The 22,846-nt window shown below is 43.1% G+C and overlaps 1 protein-coding gene across 1 annotated transcript in view; it reads left to right on the plus strand.

Annotated features, from left to right (window-relative positions):
• gabbr1b (gamma-aminobutyric acid (GABA) B receptor, 1b) overlaps positions 1-22,846 on the plus strand; it is a gene marked incomplete at its 3' end in the record, with an annotated part of 158,698 nt that overhangs the window by 117,964 nt on the left and 17,888 nt on the right. The window contains exons 15-18 of the mRNA XM_079828501.1: positions 2,997-3,074; positions 7,992-8,142; positions 8,970-9,102; positions 16,320-16,436. Of these exons, the coding sequence (XP_079684627.1) occupies positions 2,997-3,074; positions 7,992-8,142; positions 8,970-9,102; positions 16,320-16,436 (479 nt within the window). The remainder of the gene's footprint in view (positions 1-2,996; positions 3,075-7,991; positions 8,143-8,969; positions 9,103-16,319; positions 16,437-22,846) is intronic.

Genomic DNA, 22,846 nt, shown 5'->3' on the forward strand with positions numbered 1-22,846 from the left:
AAGTGCACAAATCTGTAAAATGGGCAGATAGCATTTGTGTATGTTAGAGGCAAACTATAACTGCATTCAACTCGCTTCAGCATTTCATATTTATATATTTATATTTCATATTTATATTTTGACTCTATAAGGCTTTCTTCTCTTACTTGCACCTCCAAAAGGTTTTTGCGTGTCGTACACACAGAGGGCATAGCGTCGCGTTATTTAAAGGGGAAGTTCAAGCATCAATGAATAACAAAAGACTACAATGAATCAGTATTTATTCTTATTACTTTCAATAAGTAATAAATGAAATGTAATAATAACACATAATAATTATGTAATTATGTCTGAGAATAATTTCTTAGCAACTAGGAATAAAAATAATATAATAATATATATATAACGTCAGAATGGCTATAAACGGCCCTGTACGAGTGAACCGTCTTTCTGAAGTCTTTGGTGTTTGCCAGGTTGTTGTTGTGTTGTTGCTATGTAGTTTCCTAGATGTTCAAATTATGCAATGGTAATGGTGAAGTTTGCCTTTGCAAGCACCACTTAATGTGGTTTTGTTGGGCCCACCATCAAAAAGGTCGCCTTTATAATGAGTTTCACATCAGGCTTGTTAGTGTTGAGAACGTTGAGTCCTTAACTGGATGAAATTGGTTTCAAAATGAAACGGCAAGATCTACAGGCAAAGACAAAAGCAAGCTAAGAGTATACTATCTAAACTGTGGAAATTAGTCTTTTAAGCATTCCTTCTCATGCCTGTATCATACAGCGCTTCCGGAGCCTTTCTTTCTTCCTCTGTCTCCTTTCCCTCTTTTTCAAGTCTCCCAGGGGGAAGCCCAAGCTGCCTGGAGTAATTACGCTTAATGATCACCTGATAATTATAATAGTTCTCACTTAAGCTAATTTCTCGTTGTGTTTGGGGGTGGAGAACCTCAGAGCCCTGCACAGATCTCTGTTGCCCGCCAGTGTGCGTTTGAGAAGGAGAGGGAGGGCGTGCATGAAAGAAAATGGAGAAATGGAGCAAGAGGGAGAGAACGTAATAGAAGATAAATTCCTCTGTCTTACGGTTCTCGCTCAAACACTGCAGATACGGTGCTACGCAATTACAGTGCTCTCTATAAAGCTGATTTTAGGGGAGAGCGACCCTGTTGTGCATTCTCATTTAAAGCTCGGCTGATACGCCTGGTGGAAAATAAGGATTGATGATAGATCTGTTTTCAGTCTGTTTGTCTAATCCAAGTGTTGTTTGGTCTCTAAAGGCTGCCCAACATCTGATCCAGCCACACAGTATTGATTTACAGCAATGTGTAGTGACATTTCTCTTTCCTTTGTTCCTTCCTTCCTCTCTAGACTTTCATTTTATCTGTTTTCTCCTTCCTCTCTTAAAGCAAATCAAATTGTTCCCTGTCTACTTTTGTATGACATATTCCTGGTCTGGTCTTGTGAATGTTTCAAAATATGACCTTTTTCACATCTGAATGGTTTCATTTTTTGTTTTAATTCACCAGTGTAGACTAGTTGATGTTAATCAACAGCCAAATAATTATTTTAGGCTACTGTTGTGGTCAACCTAGCTTTTATAAAATCTTCCCAATAGTTAACAGTAATTTAATGCTTGGTAATTTTAATGTAATAAAGGTTACAGCAATAATAGTAAATAACAATCGATTAAAGAAGCGTAATATGTTTAAGTGTTGAATATTATGTATATGTTGAAATGCTATACAGAGTTTGAGCCTCAGCCTCCGCAGAACAAATTCTTTTTGAGATCCTCATCCTTTTTAACCCTTAAACAGGCACGAATGGAAAATGATCAGCAAAAAATAATTTAATGTCACTTTTAATTTAATCTGGACCTAAGTTAAACATATCCAAAGGATTTTTAAAAAATATTTGATTTATTTTGGATTTTTTTAGTTGTAACTCCCAGTTCACATTGCCTGTTTAGGGTATAAAAAAGGATTATCCACAGTATTGACAATGAATGGTGTTTCAAGGTAAACTGAGCTCCCTGTACTGGTCATTGCATTATTGCAAATTCCGGGGTGACGAGAGAGGGGTTGGTTGTGGGTGTTGGGAGGGCCAGTAGAAATCTCGTTCCAGGACTGGGTCCCTTAGGGAAGACCCTTTTAGGCCCTCCAGGCCTCTGGCCCCACTGCACACAGTCCCCCCTCTCAGTCTATGTATTTTGAGTGATTCAAATGTTAATATTCACATGTAAAACTGATATTATTACTTTTTGTTGACTACATCTTTGCATTTTTAGAGTTAATATAACATTAACTATATAATATGACAAAACTAAGTTAACCGAACATGTCCCCTCCCGCTCACCATACTAAACCCATAAGACTTCATCTTCATATTCATCCATTGAAAGTCCTCGCAATCAAAATGTTCAAGCTTCGAAAAGTTTATAAAGAGCATGTAAAAGTAATCCATATAAATCCATGTCTTCTCCAGAGATGCGATCGCTTTGTCTTTTATTTACATTAATCAGTACACATACATAGAACATGCTTGTTTAATGCATGAACCAAACCTCGTTGGTTCTTGCAATTCAAGCATGCACAAACTTAAATAAAAGGTTAAATTAAATCTGTTTATCAAGCAATTGTGTATCTTCAGAAGACTTGAAATAAACTACTTAATTCATATGGATTAGAATTATTTAACTCTTGTGGTTGTACTCTTTTTGGGTGTACTAAGCAACATAAGTAAAATGATGTTACATGATGTTTTCGAAAGCTGAAACAAACCTTTTTCTTAAGTGCATGTTAACGGAGTCAACCTGCACTCCCACTGGTAGTCACCACTTCGCCTCTCTGCTCATTTGCATAAAAATTCCCAATGCGTAAAATCAAGTCAATAACATTTTTTTCTCCTTAAATATCCTGTTTAAAAAAACGTCACATTATAGAGGATTTCTTTTTTTTTTTACGAATGCCATTTGATGTTGACTTTAAAATGTTTCTCAATTGCACTCTCTCCCTTTCTCTCGGCAGGAGGAAGCTACAAAAAAATTGGATACTATGATATGACCAAAGGCAATCTCTCTTGGTATGGGAATGACAGGTGGATAGGTGAGTAGACATTTGTCTCTCTCATCTCCCATATATGCTCTTGTTTATCACTGTCTGAAGCACTCTTCTCCGTTTTAAACCTCCTCTCATACAATCACTCACATTATTACTCTCACCATTCCTCTGCATCTCTCTCAGTGTCACTGCTGCACATTCTAGGCCCCGCCCCCCAAAACGACGAGAACCGCGAACGACAGATTGCTACGGGGCATTAATCAATCAGTCAGTCAAATTCTGTTTAGCATTCTGTCCGTGAGGGCAGCCGCGCTGCGCAAGCTCTGCACGGCTCTACAAAAAAAAGACAAATGAATGCCATTAGAAAACCGCCAGGAGTTAATTCCAATCATAAATTGAGCAAGCGCACTGATAAAAATTGCTTGCAATATAGAATGAGTGATGGTTTCATTTAATCTTTTTAATTGTATTTGATGACCAGTTCACGCTCAGTGTTGCTGATGGTGCACTGAGAAGATGCCAACTGACAGCTGAAAACAACACAAATCAGAAGCAGCCTAGGCTGTTCCCCAGCTGCCTCCCAGCACGTGCTAACCTTGACTGGACGAGTACGAACCGTCCAATCAGCTCGGGCGACACCGTGTGCCTCAGCTGATTGTCTTTGCCTGTTATTTAAACCCTCATGGGCTCCGAACAGAGCTTGCGGTTTTGAAAAAAAAAAAACATAACGGGCTAGGTTTGTTGGTTTATAACATTGGGGGTATGATGCCACATCACCATGCTCATTATTTGACCATTTCTATGCTTAGACATTTCCCTAGATGTGCTCTCTGTGGGCTTACTCTGTTTTGAACTTGCTTATTAGCTTATTAAAAACTCACTGAAGCAGCGAGCACCATGGCAACTGTAGCACGTAGGTATTGCGAAATGTGCTAATTGCGATTTTCACAAGCCGTATCAGGGGCCTTGTGATGGAACCTGTTTTTCATTTATTTACCCAGCTTGCAACTGGGAATAGTGCCCACCAGCATTGTCGTACACCCCAGGTGGCTCGCGCAGTCTGGCACCTTTAACTTCTGCATTAGTTGTCGATGATAGATCTCTTTCGAGGTCATCGCTTTAACAGCAACCCTTGACTGTGCCAGACTGGGAGTTGCTGCGAGTCTGCCGGTGATGTGAAAGGTCATGCTGCCCCTTTGATCGTGACGAGGTGAACAAGAATGCGAGATCATCAAAGTTAGAAAGGTTTGGTAAATGGCGACAGATAACCCTTGAGGCGGTGCGGTGCCATCTGGAATTGTATGCACAAATTCCACCCAACTTTTCACCTTGTCACTGGTCACTGGCGTTCCCGGACAGCGTATTCCAGGGAGACGGCAGCGGCGTAGAGCTAAAAATAATCAGTGCTGTGATGTGCTGAAATAAAGGCCTCTTGAAGGAGAGGGTGACTTTGCTCCAGATTGGATGCCACGTGTTGACCGATCGCTTGCGATTTTCTCGCTCTCTATCTATATCTCACGTCCGTACCCTCTGCAAAGTGAAGGTTACGTCCCTTCATCTCCCGGCTGAATGGGATCGGTTTGAATCTTTGTTCAATTGTGTCTTGCTGTTACCCATCCACTTTACTGGCCTCGCTCGTTCTCTCTCGCTCTCCCCGGTCGCCCCTGACAACCACTGCATCTGCGCCTTGTTCTCTCATCGCTGTAGCAACCATTATGGGTCTTGGTTGCCATGGCAACATACTGTCCCGATTCCACCATCAAGGACAGGGAGAGGTATTAAACAGCATGAGCTCTCTAGCCCGCTGAATAGATTCGTACTCACACATTTACAACCATTTACATTCGTCACGCGCACACACACATATTCATTGTTGACTTAAATTGCTTTAGAGACATCTTAAAAAAAAAATCGAAATTTGACCAACTTAATTCCTGGTCTTATTGTACATGATTTATCAGTAAAAATTTCAATTTAATAATCCTGCACTGCTTCTAATATGACTTCCCTTTTTTCCAAGCCCTTTCATTTTCCATCTTTTGCAATCTAATCTATTTCAATTCCAGAGTTTTACTCTGAAATATGCCACTTTATGGCTGTAAATGGGTTGCCAACCCCTTTTCATGTACAATCGACACCCAACTGACTGTTAATATCTACTGTTTGAATTATGTTATCCAATCAAAACATGAGCTGCGACTAAATGCGTTCACTCGGCTCCACAAGGATTGCAGCTCCACACAGATCGCAAGTTAATTTTAACACCATAGCAACACTGCAACGTTAACATTCTGACCTGGAACACCATAGCAACCACTTTCTATTTCCACAAACCACTTAAACTCATGTGTCGTGCCATATCACATCCTGGGTCTATCTCTTAAGATTGTTCCAGCATCAGTGCTGCTACACGCTGTTTCTCAGCATCCCAGAATCCGTCTGTTGGCCATCTTCTGCCCCGGGCGGTCGTGTTCAGTAGGATCTCCCACTCTCCTTTAATCAATATCATCGAGATCCACGAGGGAGATGGCCTTGTGTGAACCTCTAATTAAGACTGACAGCCGCTGCGCTTATCAGATGCTCTGGCGAGGGGTTCCAGTGGGGCAATATGAGGCCTGTCGAGTTTGAGGACCTGGGCTTCCTAAAAGCCATCAGCTCTAGAGATACATGTAACAAGCTGTATGGTCCCCAGCCAATTTGTCACTCGTGGAAAATTGTGACGTCTTGTGTGCAGCCCACCCATTAAAGGAAGCTGACCACAAATGCACCCTGTTGTCCTTTGTTGTTGCCAAATGGCCAGCCGATTACCCATCTGGAGGCAGTGAAACAGTCTGTGATGGTATCGCTTCACAGAGACCAGAGGGGGAGAAGCTTTAGTCAAATGGCAGTGAGGTGAAATTTGATAGCTATCGCTCTCTCTGCAGACTTCTATTCAGTCAGTTTATCATGAGAGAGAGAGAGAGAGAAATAGAGGCCAAGAGGGAGATAAAGTGACTCATAACTGGCTCAGAGAACAGCCTTTCAGAGCTGCTTTCCTTTCTCTTGCTCAACTGTTTCATTATTAAATATACATGATTACTTAGTATTTAGTATTATTAATATCATTTTATACACAGAACATTTTTTTTGAGGAATTTACTTTTAAACAATTTTCACTCAGAAATTGCTAGGACGTTTAGAAAATAATAGAAACACCAAGTAAAATGAGGAATTAAACATAACATTTTGAAGTAGAAAGACTGAAATGTTCTAGTAAATTATCTACTCCAGTAATCTTTGTTTTATTTTTTTTAGTGTAGCATTTATTCATACTTTGACTTATTTTTTTATTTTCAGTTTTAGTCATTTTAAATGAGCTTTTGTCATTTTTATTTTATGAAATAACATTTTCATTTTATGATATATAAATAAATATATTTTTTATTTATTTATTTATTTAAATATATATTTATATTAAATATACATTATTAGCTTAAAAAAATGTTTTTTAAATTTGGTTGCCAATGTTGTAAGTTTTTCTTTTTTTTTCCTTTTTCATCTAATAATAATTTTTTATTTTATTGCAGCTTTATTTCAGTTAACAAAAATGTTTTTTTTTATTTATTTTTTATAGTTTTGGTTAACGATAACAACATTAGCTTAACTGAGCAGTTCATATACATTCAAATATGAATATGTATTACAATATTTTACATTTTCTAGCTGTGATGCTACTAGCTACATGCAGGTCATGGTGCTCATGTGGGAAATGGAGGTTTGAGTCTGACCTGCATCGTGCTCCAATCCCCTCTCACTCATTCCCCAATAATTTCTTGTCCTTTCTCTACTGAATCAAGTTAAGTCAAGTCACCTTTATTTATATAGCGCTTTTTACAATGCTGATTGTTTCAAAGCAGCTTCACAGTGTCAACAGGAAAATAATTCAACAGAATTTGATTTGGCTGTACAGCCGCTCTGGAGAAAACAGTGATGTCATCCGGCTCAGTTCAATTATCATATAGTGTCAATGCGGGCAGATCAGTAATATAGTTGAATATTTAGTGTCCTCAACTAAGCAAGCCAAAAGCCAAAGGTGACGGTGGCAAGGAACCAAAACTCCATCAGGTGACAGAATGGAGAAAAAAACCTTTGGGAGAAACCAGGCTCAGTCAGGGTGCCAGTTCTCCTCTGGCCAACGAACAAACAGTGTATGATTATGATTCTGGCAACATTACAGGTCAGAAGTCATATTAGATCGGAATATTCAGAATATTTGTCCAGTTCCATCTGATTGAAGATCGGAGTCATCATGCCTGAGACGGGTTTGTCGTGTCGATGAGGCCGTCACAGGGGAGAGTCTAGTTGAGACAGTCTCTGCAGACACTTGAGGGATGCGTTGGTCATGTCTAGATGCAGGTCCACCATCTTATCTGGATACGGCCCGGATCCTGACTACAGTAAACCTCGGGATGAACAGAGAGACTAACATTAGCGTAGATGCCATTCTTCTGATGATGTAACGAGTACATCAGGTGTTATGGGAAGTGTTCCCGGTTCCGGCTGACCTAGTTAATGCAGCTTTGAACAATCATTTAACTGATTTGAATAATATAAATTGATAATGTTCTATGTGTATGCCATAGTAAAGAGATGTGTTTTTAGTCTAGATTTAAACTGACAGAGTGTGTCTGCTTCCCGAACAATGCTAGGAAGACTGTTCCATAGTTTAGGTGCTAAATAGGAAAAGGATCGACCGCTTGCAGTTGATTTTGATATTCTAGGTATTATCAACTGGCCAGAATTTTGAGAATATTTGAGACCCCAATAGACGTGATGGAGTATAATGCGTTAAGAGCTAAGAGCAAAACCCCTTATGTAGGAAGACTAAATACCATTTTTTATGTTATTTATGAAAGTGTTGCCAAGTTATTTTAGTGTAATATAAAATAATATACTTCTAAAAAGCCTAATTTTTCTCTCCAGGTTCTGGCCCACCTGCTGATCAGACGGTGGTGATTCAGAAGTTCAGATATTTGTCACAAAAACTCTTCGTCTCAGTTTCTGTGTTCGCTGGCTTGGGCATTTTAATGGGGATCGTTTGTCTCACCTTTAACATTTACAACAGCAACGTCAGGTATGTTTAGCTGTATGCTCCAGGCGTGTGTGCGTTTATATTGCATATGCCCATGTGTGAGTTCATTGCAGAGGTTAGCATGCTACATGCATACAATTATTTGGTGTTTTCAAGGGTCACATTCACACATTTATGCATTCTGTGTGTGTAGAAACATGCCGGGTTGAAACAGGCTGATGCATTACGAATAGTAATAGCATAGCAACACACATATGCACAGATATATTTGGACTACTGTGTGTGTGTTTCAGTCTTTTTTATCTTATTGACACTTAAACTTTCAACTAGATATTCTCAGCAGACAGCTTAAGCTAATACCCTGAACACTTACAAATCTTGTCGTTCATGTGGGTAAATGTGCGAGTCTGTCTATGAATCTGCATGTTTCTTTGTGTGATAAAACACAGGAGTGTAAGTCCTATTCCCCTGTGAGAGATTAACTAGCTTTTAGAATTAGCTGAATGCGAGTTCACTACACTAGCAAAAATAACCAAAAAGTACCATGGTATTATTCAAAGTATCTTATATAATATTATGGTATGCGAATATGGTCATCTTCCTAGACTTCCTAGGAAAAAAAATGAAATAACCTGTTAAACATGAAAGTATTATGCGTTAATTTCTTCTTAAATAGAACCTTTTTGGCATAAAGAGTTCTTTAAAATTGAGTCAAGAATCCTAGGGAACCTTTTTTTAAGAGTGATGGCACTACCACACTACTTGTGTATTTGGAAATGTCTGTTCCATGTATGAACCTATTGTTTGACATGTCTTTGCAAGCATCTGCATTTTTCCGAATCAGCAAAATGTATGTCTATATGTTGAAGGTACATTCAAAACTCCCAGCCTTACCTTAATAACATGACGGCAGTGGGCTGTATGATGGCTCTGGCTGCTGTTTTTCCTCTGGGAATTGATGGACTGCATGTACGGAACTCTCAGTTTCCTGTGGTCTGTCAGGTAAGCACGCAGGCATTCCGGGTAATGCCGTTTTGTTATTTATATTGATGTTATTTGTAGTTGTAGTAATTGAGTTTTTAAAACCTCCTCAGTCACTTTTCTTCAGAAGGGCTTTAAGGAGGCGTATCATTTTTCCTTTATTTTATTTTTTTCCCTAAGGCACACTGATAATGTTAGTCATGGTTTCTTGCATCAAAAAATATGAATAATTTAGTTTTTCATGACCATTTTTCACCTTCTCTCAGACCCTTAAATATTAAATACACTTGTTTTTCCGCCTTGCTTTCAGACATCTATATATATGCCCTCTTCACTTACATTTACTTATATGTCGCAGGCTTGCCGTCAGGTCCAATTTAGTTTGCCCTACCCCTTCCTTCAGTAACAGCATCTAACAGCAAAGCCTAAGATCAGAACGAGTTGTTTTTGCAGATTCATTTTAATAAATGTACTTTTTGGACAGGGGATGATGTTTGAGATACAGTCAGAAACAGTATGTTTACATTTAGGGATACACGTTATATCCGAACAAAATTGGTTATCAGCTATAATAGATATTAGATATTAGTTCCCTTTCAGTCGGTCACGTTCGACGTACGTCGGAACTGACCGACGAATTGGGATCTGTTTCCAGAGACCGACCTACTTCGAGTGATTAAAACGAGCCAATGGACATTGGCATGCGGTTCACACATTCCACGCACCGCCCCGCAGCGCGGGTATAAATACGGAAGTGGAATACCGCATCATTGCTTTTTAACTTCGGAGCCGAACGGTTTGCTGTATCAAGCTGTTTCTACGAAGAGTGTTTAGACGAGTCTCGAGGAGGATCGCTCTCTTACCTGGGTGCTGGTGTGACGGCGCGAGTCAGCGAGTGGCCGCTGCAACATACACTTGTTCCTGTGTTGGTTGGCTGGGCGTTTCCGTTCTTTGAGTGCTCACACGCAGGCTTGCAATCGGACTGCTGTGAGCCGCGGCCATCTCCCTGAGTGCTTCAGCACTTCTTAAAGAGCATTTCCTTCTAAAAGAGCAACACGGTTTGACCCTGCGTCTTTTTCAAGATGTCACTCAAACCGTGTGTTTCTGGATGCGGTTGTTTCCTGTCCTCATTTGACGGCCACGATCTCTCTCGCATATAAACATGTGAGATTGCTTTCGTGGGTGATCCATGCTCTCTCAGGAGAGCATGGTCACGTCAGCGCGTTGTTCGTCTCACCTTTCTTGTAAGGGCTTGAGCGTTCAGCGCGCCGTGTGCCGTCTCGCGCCGGCTGATAGCGGGGGTTGTCACGGCAACCCAGCGCGTCACTCGGCGCTCTGATGCGCGGTCGAGACTATGAAACCTCAAACGGGGTTGAGTCCCTTCGCTTATTCCCCGATCTAGTTTCTTTTCTGGGGCCCCAGAAAAGGATTACTTTGGCTAATAAGGGTTGGTGGCCTGAGGATTACAGTGGGGCTTCCCCGCCGAGTACATCTCTTCGGGCCCCAACTCCTCTATCGCATCACGAGCGTGCTGAGACTTTGTTTGTGGGTGGTTCATGTTCTCTCACGAGAACATGACCACGTCGGCGCGTTGTTCACCTTGCTCTTTCATAGGGGCTAGATTGTTCAGCGCACCTTGTGCCATCAAGTCTGACGGCCACGCTCATTGTCTCACATGCCTGCTGGTAGCTTACAGATGGGATTGCTGGTCCTTTAAAAAAAAAAATAAAAAAAAAAAGGATCTAGCGTTTCATTTGGCGCTCTGGCGGAGGACAGATTTCAATTGCTGCATCGGAGAGAGGGCTGTTATGCGCTGGAAATGATAATGCTGAGTTTCCCACTATAATGGTGTGTGCTCATGCTGAATCAGATTCAGAGTTGACAGCAATGCTTTCCGGGGTGGCTGCCCGGATGTGCATTGGAAAAATTTAACAGCATGGAACTATTTGGTGTCAAAATATGGAACACCAAAAGGGCCATAACCTGTATACGTTTTTCCCTCTCTCACTGCCCTCTGTCCTGCATGCATGAGGGTAGTCCCGACCCAGGGGTTATGCAGGAACTGCGTGCGGTGATGGACCTCGCTTTCCGGGTGACGAAAGTCACTGCACGCTCCTTGGGTCAGGCGATGTCCACACCAGTGGTCCAGGAAGCTGGGGCTAAACCTGGCAGATATGCGTGAGCCCGACGAAGTTCGGTTCCTCAACGCCCCTGTCTGTCAGGCTGGCCTCTTCGGCGACGCCAACGAGAACTTCGCCCAGCAGTTCTTGGTGGCCCAGAAGCAGACGGAGGTGGCTAAAAAAAAAAAAAAAAAAAAAAACCTGCCCCGACGACCAGCTGCTGCCTACACCCAGTCGTCGGCCACAGCACCTCCATCTGCTTGTCGCTGAGGGCGCCACCCTGCGTCCGCCTCCACCCAGGCAGCAGGTGGCCGGGCGCAAGGGAGGCGCCCAACCCGTCCAGGGTCCTGCGAGCCTGCTAGCAATCACAAGGGCAAGCAACCCTGAAACGGGCAGCCCAGCGAGAGAGGAATTGCTCGGGGAGACGGTGTCCGCACCCCTCCCTCCCCCGGAGGAGGACCGGGGGGAGAATATTTTTTTGGTTTCGGTCCTGCCGCTGGCTCCCCGGAGTCCAGCGGTACCCACATTCTCAGAGCAGTTTCTTCCCTCCCTGAGCCCCGAGAGGGACAGGTTGGCAGTGTGCGACACCCCCGGGCCTTGCCACTCCTTTCCTCCCCTCTCACCCCTCGCCAGGGGGCAGCAGATTGGGCACGGAGGACGCCCCCCGGGCCTTCTCACCCACTCTCTGCCCCACCTGGAGTATCCAGGCAACACTCCGGGCCTCCCGAGTCGGGTCTGAATACTCCACCTCGCTGCCTCACCCCGGGTACGTCTGGTGCCGTTGGTCCCGCTAGTTCGGTCTCTGGGGGCCTGGTTAGGTCTCCCCAGGCCGTCTCACTGGCTCATCCGTACCATCAGACTCGGCTATGCGATTCAATTCGCACTCCGGCCTCCCAAGTACAGGGGCATCCTCTTCACCTCCGTGCGGAGCAGCGATGCCCATGTCTTGCGGTCCGAGATCGATGCCCTGCTGGCGAGGGCGCGATCGAGCCGGTTCCTCCTGCCGATATGAGGTCGGGGTTCTACAGCCCCTACTTCATTGTACCCCAGAAAGGGGGTGGGTTAAGGCCAATCTTGGACCTGCACATTCTGAATCGGGCCCTGCACAAGCTCCCGTTCAAAATGTTAACACAGAAACGCATTTTCCAATGCATCCGTCCCCGAGATTGGTTCGCAGCGATCGACCTGAAGGACGCGTACTTTCATGTCTCTATCCTTCCTCGACACAGACCGTTCCTACGCTTTGCGTTCGAGGGGAAGGCATATCAGTACAAAGTCTTGCCCTTCGGGCTGTCCCTGTCGCCTCGCGTCTTCACGAAGGTCGTCGAGGCAGCCATTGTTCCGCTCAGAGAACGCGCCGTTCGCTTACTCAACTATCGCGATGACTGGCTTATACTCGCCCAGTCTCGGGAGCAGTTGTGCGAACACAGGGACATGGTGCTCAGTCACCTCAGCCCGTTGGGACTTCGGGTCAACCGAGAGAAGAGCAAACTCTGCCCCGCACAGAGGATCTCTTATCTCGGTATGGAGCTGGATTCGGTCAGCCGGACAGCGCACCTCACTCCAGAGCGCGCCCGGTCAGTGTTGAACTGCTTGAATACGTTCAAAGGCAGGACAGCGGTCCCACTAAAATTCTTTCAGAGGCTCCTGGGGCATATGGCATCTGCAGCCGTGGTAACGCCGCTTGGATTGCTTCATATGAGACCGCTTCAACGCTGGTTGCACGACCGAGTCCCGAGATGGGCGTGGCAGAGCGGTCAGTACCGGGTCTTAGTTACTCCTTACTGTCGCCAAACCTTCAGTCCGTGGTCAGACCCCTCGTTTCTCTGGGGCGGAGTGTCCCTAGAACAGGTGTCGAGGCATGCTGTGGTCTTCATGGATGCCTCATCCACGGGCTGGGGGGCCACGTACAACGGGCACGCAGTTTTGGGTCTGTGGACGGGGCCCCAACTGCGTTGGCATATCAATTGCCTAGAGTTACTGGCGGTACGTCTTGCCCTGGCCCGGTTCAAGAATTCGCTTCGGGGCAAGCACGTACTGGTCCATTCGGACAGCACTGCGGCCGCTGCGTACATCAACCGTCAGGGTGGTCTACGCTCCCGTTGCATGCTCCGGCTCGCCCGCCATCTCCTCCTGTGGAGTCAGAAGTTTGTGAGGTCACTTCATGCCATTCACATCCCAGGTGCGCTGAACCAGACAGCCGACAAGCTCTCTCGTCAGTCGACACCACCGGGCAAATGGCGACTCCACCCCCGGAGCGTCCAGCTGATATGGGACCACTTCAGAGTTGCACAGGTAGACCTGTTCGCTTCTCCGGACTCAACCCATTGCCAGTGGTACTACTCCCTGACCGGAGGTACCTTAGGCACAGATGCACTGGCGCACAGCTGGCCCCGGGACCTACGCAAATATGCGTTTCCCCCAGTGAGCCTTCTCGCACAGACACTGTGCAAGGTCAGGGAGGACGAGGAGCAGGTCTTGTTAGTTGCGCCCTACTGGCCCAACCGGACCTGGTTCCCAGAACTCACACTCCTCGCGACAGCCCCTCCCTGGCCGATCCCCCTGAGGAAGGACCTGCTTTCTCAGGGGCAGGGCACTCTATGGCACCCGCGTCCAGACCTCTGGAATCTCCATGTCTGGTCCCTGGACGGGACGCGGAGGTTCTAGGTGGCCTACCACAAGCAGTGGTAGACACCATCGCTTCAGCTAGAGCCCCCTCTATGAGGCGCCTCTACTCTCTGAAGTGGAACCTGTTCGTCGAGTGGTGCTCTTCCCACCGGGAAGACCCCCGAAGGTGTTCGATTAACGTTGTGCTTTCCTTCCTGCAGGATGGGCTGGAGCGAAGGCTGTCTCCCTCCACCCTCAAAGTATACGTCGCAGCAATAGCGGTGTATCACGATGCAGTAGACGGTAAATCCTTAGGTAAGCACGACTTAATCGTCAGGTTCCTCAGAGGTGCGAGGAGACTAAATCCTCCTCGTTCTACCTCGTTACCCTCTTGGGACTTAGCCCTGGTGCTCAGAGCACTTCAGGGTCCTCCATTTGAACCTTTGCAGTCTGTTGAGCTAAAAATCCTGTCCATGAAGACAGTTCTCCTGATTGCATTGGCTTCAATCAAGAGGGTAGGGGACCTGCATGCACTCTCGGTTGACGAATCGTGCCTAGAATTCGGGCCGGCCAACTCTCACGTTGTCCTGAGACCCCGGCCTGGATACGTGCCCAAGGTTCCTACCACTCCCTTACGGGACCAGGTGGTGAGCCTGCAAGCGCTGCCTTCGGAGGAGGCAGACCCAGCCCTAGCTTTTTGTCCCGTCCGCGCTCTTCGCGCTTACGTTGACCGGACTCAGAGCTTCAGATCCTCACAGCAGCTCTTCATCTGTTACGGAGGCCAGCAGAAGGGAAAGGCTGTCTCCAAGCTGAGGTTGGCCCACTGGATAGTGGATGCCATGGTCTTGGCTTACCAGTCCCAAGACGTACCTTGCCCGTTCGGGTTGCGAGCACACTCAACAAGGAGTGTTGCTTCTTCCTGGGTGTTGGCTCAAGGCGCCTCGCTGACAGATATATGTAGAGCTGCGGGCTGGGCGACACCTAACACGTTCGCTAGATTTTATAGCCTCCGTGTAGAGCCGGTATCTTCCCGCATTCTCGCCCCCAGTGGCCAGCAGCGCTAAGTGCCCGTTCTAGTGTCGGCTTGCATACGCCACTCCCGCCCTCTGGGCCGGATACGTGCGTCTATTCTGCTCCAGTTGTGTTCCCCGGAAACGGCTAACCCTGTGAGTTCCTCCGTCACCCCTTCGGTGTCAGACGTGGCGGCCGTCTGATGCCAGGCCTGCACCCGTATGCTTGTGGAACGTGTGTAGGCTGGGTTCCATATGTTGCGGTCCCCTCACGGCTACCCCATATGTGTATTCTCCACGGTACCAGCTACCCTACTCGGCTAGCCCCGTGTCTTTCCCTCGACAGAGCTTCCTCTGTCGTCTCTGGGTATGGGTCCACTCCAGAGACTGCCATTTGTTGCACTACCCTGTTAGATTAGTCCTTATGTGTATTCCACCTCTCCTTCCATTGAAGGACGTGGCTCCGCAGCGTACCATCTCCCGAGATGGGCACGCTTTCCCAGCGTTATCCAATAGTCACACTGAGTGGGTCTTGCAGGAACAGCAGTGACTGTCCTTCCCTGCCCGGAGCCCTGACTCACACTCTAACATAGGAGTGGTCCAGCGAGCTCAGGCAGGACGCTGGAAAGGCCAGCCTCCTGGCGTGTTGGTAGGGATCCCAATTCGTCGGTCAGTTCCGACGTACGTCGAACGTGACCGACTGAAAGGGAACGTCTCGGTTACATATGTAACCCTCGTTCCCTGAAGGAGGGAACGGAGACGTACGTCCCGTCGCCAGGTGCTGTGCTTCAGCTGAAGGCCGAGTCACTTATCTCGGCTCCTCAGTTGAAAAGCAATGATGCGGTATTCCACTTCCGTATTTATACCCGCGTTGCGTGGCGGTCCGTGGAATGTGTGAACCGCATGCCAATGTCCATTGGCTCGTTTTAATCACTCGAAGTAGGTCGGTCTCTGGAAACAGATCCCAATTCGTCGGTCAGTTCCGACGTACGTCTCCATTCCCTCCTTCAGGGAACGAGGGTTACATACATAACCGAGACATTTTTATTTATTTACCAGTATTGTTTGATATTGGATTTTTAATTGTGCTAGCGCATTTCTTCTATTTTTACAATTAATGTACCTTCGCCCTCATATAACACTCATTTAAAGTTAATCATTAGAAACACTACTATTTTAAAAACATTGTTGAATGTAATATTTAGCAAATCTCAAAATGTATTATTTATGTTGTGCATTTTAATGTTGTGATGCCTAAATTCTCTAAAAAAAATACTTTTTTACTTTTAATTTATTTTGACAAAATAGTATAGAATTTCAATATCAGTCATTTAGCGATTATTTATCTACCATAACATTAGAATAATAAGCTTATCAATTCTGGCCAGAATTTTTATATTGATGCATCCTTATATTCATACACTGTCTTTTAAAATTTAAAGCTGAAATATTGGCTACATTTTTTATTTATTTTTTATTATTATTATTGTTGTTTTTCTAGTTCCGTTTGTGGCTGCTTGGACTTGGCTTCAGTTTGGCCTATGGAAGTATGTTCACGAAGATCTGGTGGGTTCACACTGTGTTCACAAAGAAGGATGAGAAGAAAGACAAGAGAAAGGTGAGTACAAAACCAAGGTTATTATTGTCATGTTTGGTTTTGGATTTTGAATCACGTTATTGTCATGGCTATCTTAGTTTTGTCACATTCCTGGTTATGTCATGTGATTCCCCTGTTCCTCATGTGATCTTGTCATGTGGTTCCTTTTTCTCATGATCTTGTCCTGTTTTGATTGGTTCATTGTGTGCATTGCTTTCAGGCGTGTTTTATGTCATTAGTCCTTGTATATTTATAACCCTAATGTTTCCATTGTCTCGGGTCTAGCTTTGTTTTTTGTAACTTGTTGTTGGTGAGTTTTTGTTTATGGTTCATGTCCAAGTCATGTTAAGGCCGTGACACACCAATCCGCATTAGTCGGCTTAGTTTTCTTGGTGTGTTCACTGTTGGCTCTAGTCAAATGCCGTCAGGGTTTTTTTGGGCCGATTCAGCATCTCGAATCATCCTTGGGCCATCGGTGAGAGAGAGGACTCTGGTTGGCTGTTCAGCTTTGCAAACGAGTGCACAAGAATAAAAGCTAAAGTGAGCAAAGTCAAGACGGTAGAGATCGAAGGCTGTTATGATTTTATGTCATCTTACCTGAGCATTCGAATGCATGAATATTTTCATAATAACATGAGCCGAGTGGAATAGAGAAAGTAATCTGCATGATTGATATTTAAAATGGTAAGCACGCGCTGCTTTTTTTACGGTCTTGTGTACAGTGTTTATCTGCAGTCCTAGCTATAGACTATTGATACCTGCTGATATAGCCAGTTATCAGTTACCAGCTGCCAGTTGACGGTCACCATTAGTCCTTTTAGTGTGTTCAAGTGCAGCTTTTTGCTCAAGTAGCTATTATTTCAGCTACTTGCCAAGGCAGCATTTCTCATTTTAATTTAACTTATACTAAAATAACTAAAGCTAAACCTGAAATAAAATGAATAAAAACAGTAGACATATATAAAAAAAGAAAATATATAGTAGTTTCAAAATTATTCTAAAATAACCCTGTGAGGTTAATTTGAGGCGTTTCAAGACAAACTATCTGGTCTTTTAAAGCCTCATAAGAATTTACTCTGCTGACTTGTCAAGTCAAGGTCGTTGTCTTCCAGTACTCTCTGCTGGAATGATCAATATATCATAGTGGAATTATTATCCTTTATAAAGAATATATTTTGTTCCTCTCTCTGTTATCATCTTTAGATCTCCATCTCACTTCCTCTGCCTCTCTGGCTTGGCCACTGTCTCTCTGTGTCTGATCTCATAGAGATGGGTCCCCCGTTGTCCTTGAGCATCCTTAAACAGCACATTTATCATAGAGCCCAGCTCGATGAGCTCTCCTTACGGGCCCATGAACCAGCAGTCACTCCATCACCACAGACTCTCTCACGCTGCGCAAAATCACTTTCAATCAGTATGTTGGATTTTTTGGTAACACGATGAGGTCTCATTTGTTAGTGACTGTATTATCTAACATGAACTAACAATGAGCAATATAGTTTTGCTGCATTTATTAGTCTTAGTTAATGCATATACAATTGTTAATGTTAGTTCACAGAGTCCGTTCGTTTTATATTAACAGATACAAATTTTCATTTAAAAAATGCATTAATACATTTTGAAATTAACAGAAACTAAGATTAATGAATGGCGTGGAAGCATTTATTCTTGTTAGTTTATGTTAACTGATTAAGACATTTATAATGTTAATAATATTTCACAATAGTACCGTTTTTACTGTATTTTTTATCAAATAAATGAAGCCTTGGTGAGAGACTTCTTTCAAAAACATAAAAAATCGTACCAACCCCAAACCTTTGAATGGTAGTGTATCTGTCACGTATGATCTGTGATTGTGTTTAGCTTCAGTTGGACTTATACCGAGTTCACACTGCCCGATTTTAGGCCCGATTTTCACTTGCCAACAGGTTTTGCGAAATCGCCGACAAATGCCCGAAATCACAGGCAAATCGGTGCCCGTTCACGTGAGTGACAACCATGCAGTGTGAATTATCAAAGACGCGATCTGAGAGAATCGCAGACGAGTCTCCGACGCCATGGCATGCTAAATATCTGGACCTGCTGTGTGAAATGTGTTCTGACCGAAAATGACCTACAGCCAAAAGAGCAAGATACAGAGCAGCGGGAAGTTCGGGGAGGAGTTATGCACCAGGATATCAGTATTTTAATAGATATATTTACAATTATATCAAACAGAAACAAAGCACAAACATTTGCTTGAGCAGCCGCAACAGCAGCACATTGCAAAATTATTTATTTACCTCCAACTCTCTTGGCAGAACACTATCCTTGATCCCCGCATCTCCCCAACTATTTCCTCCTCCATAATCTTTTTTTCTTTTTCTCCTTTTGCTTCACATCAGCGCACAGACAATTTGGATTGCAAGCTTTCTGCAGTCTATATTTTGAATAACAATTCCAGTCTCGTGCGAGAACTCCGGTCTGACGCACACGTGGTCTTGCGTTGTTTCCTTGTCATATCTTGCGTGTGTTTGGTTGTGAAGCGTAGTTTGTGGACGAGACAGAGTTGTCGGTGATTCTTCCTCTTGTACAGTCATGCAATGTGAAACCCCCTGTTGCCGATCCATCGTGCAGTCTGAACACAGCAGCAACCAAATGCTACCCCAGATAGTCATGCAGTGTGAAAAGAGCAGTGATCCGACTAGTTTGGAAATCCTGCAGTGTGAACTCGGTTGAACAGTTTTGCACTGTTCTTAGTTCAGTTTTCTGTGTTTTATTTGTTCATGCTCTTCTGTTTCTATGGTTTATGATTTGCCCTCATGTGTTCCACTTGTGTCTTGTTAATTATCTTGTTTAGTCCCAGTGTTTCACAGCATATTTATAGCCCTGTTTTTGGTTCAGTCTTTGTCTGATCTCGTCACTACATTGTGGTTGTTCTGTTCATCGTGTTTTTGTTTCCTGTTATCCTGATAGTGTTATTTTGAGTTAGATCCAGCACTTTTATTTCTGTCTTTGTTTCAACCCAGTATCTTGTGACAGTATCTTGATCAGTATCATATATTTCTTAAATTTGTATTGTTCTGTGCATGAACCTTATTACATTTTGTTGGATTTATGCTTTAAACAGCTTCTTTAAGAATCTTCTTAATATCTTAGTTCCCTTTCGAGGGAACTCGAACTGTGTCAGAGACACTTTGGGATATGCCCTCTAGCGTAGCGCGTATCCAAAGTGTCTCTGACGCAGTTCGAGTTCCCTCGAAAGGGAACAAGGGTTATAGTCATAACCCGAGACGTTTTCTCAAGTAAATGTATTACTTTAAGGATGTTTCAATATTTTTACTGGAATGGAAGATGAAAATACTAATTAAGGGACCGTTTACACACCATTTTCAACTATGCATTTGGCCGTTCATTTACATACAACGGCATTTTGGGGGCCTGAAACCACAAACTTTTGAAAACGGGATTCAAAGTGCATGTTTTTGAAAACGATACTGTTATCATCTCCATGTAAACTACAAAAACGCAATTTGTGAAAATGGTGATGTCATAATGCGTATGCGTATTATATATTCAGTATAGGCGCTTATTGTTTCTTTACAAAGTGACATTGCCAACTACTGGCTTTGCAGCAGAATACAAAGTTTTAAGTCGTTTTCACAGATCCGTGAGAATGGGGATCCTTTTGACAACGTTGTTGTCTGTACACGAAAAACCTCAAAGCAAAGGAAAAAGGTTTTTAGTACATCATTGTCTTGTAAACATACCCTACAAAAATGATATTTTTCAGTGCAGACCTCATGTCACACACACACAGCCAAAAGTAACCATAATAACTAAAAGCAGAGTCAAAGAAGAAGATAAAGACAGGGGAGAAAGGCATTTTCAGAATAAGTACATAATGCCTATTACTGAGTTTTCATGAGCATCCATCTAGTGGTGGAGAGGAGCTTGTCATGTTCCCTGTGGAGAGCTCTCTCTCTCACACACACTCTGCTTCTACACAAAGAAAGGATTCAAAAATTGAGAAACTATCTATGATGTGCAGTGGGGCATTGAATTGACGGCTTTGTCATTTTCAAATGTGTTTTGACTGGTGCGTAACTATTGAGATTTTTTTTTTTTTTAAGTTAAAAACAAACACAAACCGAGCATCAGTACGTTTGTTTGAAGTGGAATCTTCAAAGTCATTGTCAAGGATACAAAAGGGAAATACTGTAATAAAAAATAGTTTCAGCATTTATTAAAAGCCATAAAATGGAAAGAAAGATTTGGGACAAAGATTCTATTTTAAGCAAAGAGAAACTCGTGAACTCTTGTGTTTTGCTGTATGAATTGTCATGAAAAAGTCACCTGCACAAAACAGGAAAACAGCAAAAAATTTAGCCTTCCGTACCTCAGTTTGTAAAATATACTTACAATGGAAGCCTATGTATAAGTATAACCACAAGACTACTATCATTCAAAAGTTGTTGTTTTTTTTTAATGAAAGAAATTAATACTTTTATTAATTTAGGACACTAGCCTAGAAATCTAGATCCAACCCAGCAGCAGCAAATATAATTTTCAGCCAGGGCGTCTATCAACTCTTCGTTGGCTTGCGAGCTGGAAAAATCAAACTCTAGTCAGGCCAATCGTGTATAGAGTCGGTGGACGGGCTTATAATGACGGCAGAGTTGCGGCGGTTCCGCGTGCTACTTGAAAACAAAGAAGCTGGCAAACAGCGGCCTTTCGAATCGGCTTTGGCCGCGACTCTGGAAGACTTGGAGTTAAGCTTTTCTTTGAGAAAAGAACAAAGAACGGCACTGAAGTCGTTCTTAAAAAAGGAAGATGTGTTCTGAGTTTTGCCGACCAGATACGGCGAAAGTTTAATCTATCAACTAGCTCCGCTTCACCATCTTCGTTGCTCTGGTTGGTTGTAGTGCTATCCTATTGCGTGCAGAGGGAATTTGAAAGACAACCGTTTATCCCGCCCCTTGAATTGAGCCCTGCCAATGGTGTGTTCCCAGCAGTGGTGGAATGTAACGTGTTCGTTACTTTACTTAAGTACATTTTTCACGTATCTGTACTTTACTTAAGTAGAATAAATAGTGCATACTTTTTACTTTTACTTCGTTACTTTTTGCAGCAATAATTATACTTTCTACTCCACTACATTTCTACAACGTTCCGTTACATTTTCTGATCAGTTTCAGGGCTCGACATTAACGCTTGTCCTCTTGTAATGAACTGACGGTAACAAGGTTGCGGCTGTTGAGGCTCGCGCAGCCTCATGAAGAGAAATGGAAACAAATCAGCACCGCTCACAGAGAAACTCAGTCACATACTGCAGTAACAATTCAAAATGTGGAGTTTTTATATATATAACATATAATACATTTAAATCACACGACCAAGAGTGTTGTTTTCCTGAATACCATCACGACTGAAAATGTGTCACTGATTTCATATCACACTGACAGTTCCATAAACAATTAATTAACAAAAAGTCACTTACATTTTAGATGCCATATGGACTGTTTTTTTTTTCTATTTCAGCAGCGAAAATAGTTCCAAACAAAGATCACAGCAGAACCTTAACGCATCTCACAGCAATAGAGCGTTACTGAATGATTCCGCGTTTTGAATGAATCGGTTGAATCAAAGATTCAATGACCTGTTCATAAACGACTGCCTCATTCCTGAACAAATCAGCCGTTTGAACGAATCGACTCAAAGATTCACTCATTAAGACCTACCGCCACCTACTGGCAGTTTAGTTTCATGTTTAAACATTCTTTCCAATATTTAATTTGATTTGTAACAGCCCTATATTGTCTGATTCTAATTTAATTTATTGATAAAATGTAAGAATATAAAAGGAAAGCTGAAGCATATTCTATATTTAATAAGATTAGGGGGGAAAATACCCTTTATAAAAGGTAAAAACATCATGGTGAGAATATCAATTCAGAATAAATATATTTAACTCTGCAGATCACCCTGATAGATAACCAGAATTGTAAGTCAGAATGTAAACTGGGCCACAGATGGTAAGCACATTAACCCAAAACTAACTTAATTAAAATGCCACAGCCCATAATGTTTTTTTGTTGTTGTTGTTTTTATTATTAGAATATAGACATATGGTTATGCAAGTACTTTTACTTTTAATACTTAAAAGTACATTTAAAATCAGGTACTTTTTACTTTTTACTTAAGTAGGGTTGTCATTGTTGTACTTCTACTTTTACTAAAGTAAATATATCTCTGGGTATTTGTACTTCTACTTAAGTACTGAGATTCAGTACTTCCTCCACCACTGGTTCCCAGACCCAACATCTTGATGTGGGTCTGGCTTGTCAGGCTACAAGGACACATTAAAATGATCAAAAGTGAGAATAAAGGCATTTATAATGTTACAAAACATTTATTTATTATTATTTAACTTTAAATTCATCAAAGAATCC

This window comes from Gobio gobio (genome assembly GCF_949357685.1).
Source record: "Gobio gobio genome assembly, chromosome: 11".
NCBI classification, from domain to species: Eukaryota; Metazoa; Chordata; class Actinopteri; order Cypriniformes; family Gobionidae; genus Gobio; species Gobio gobio.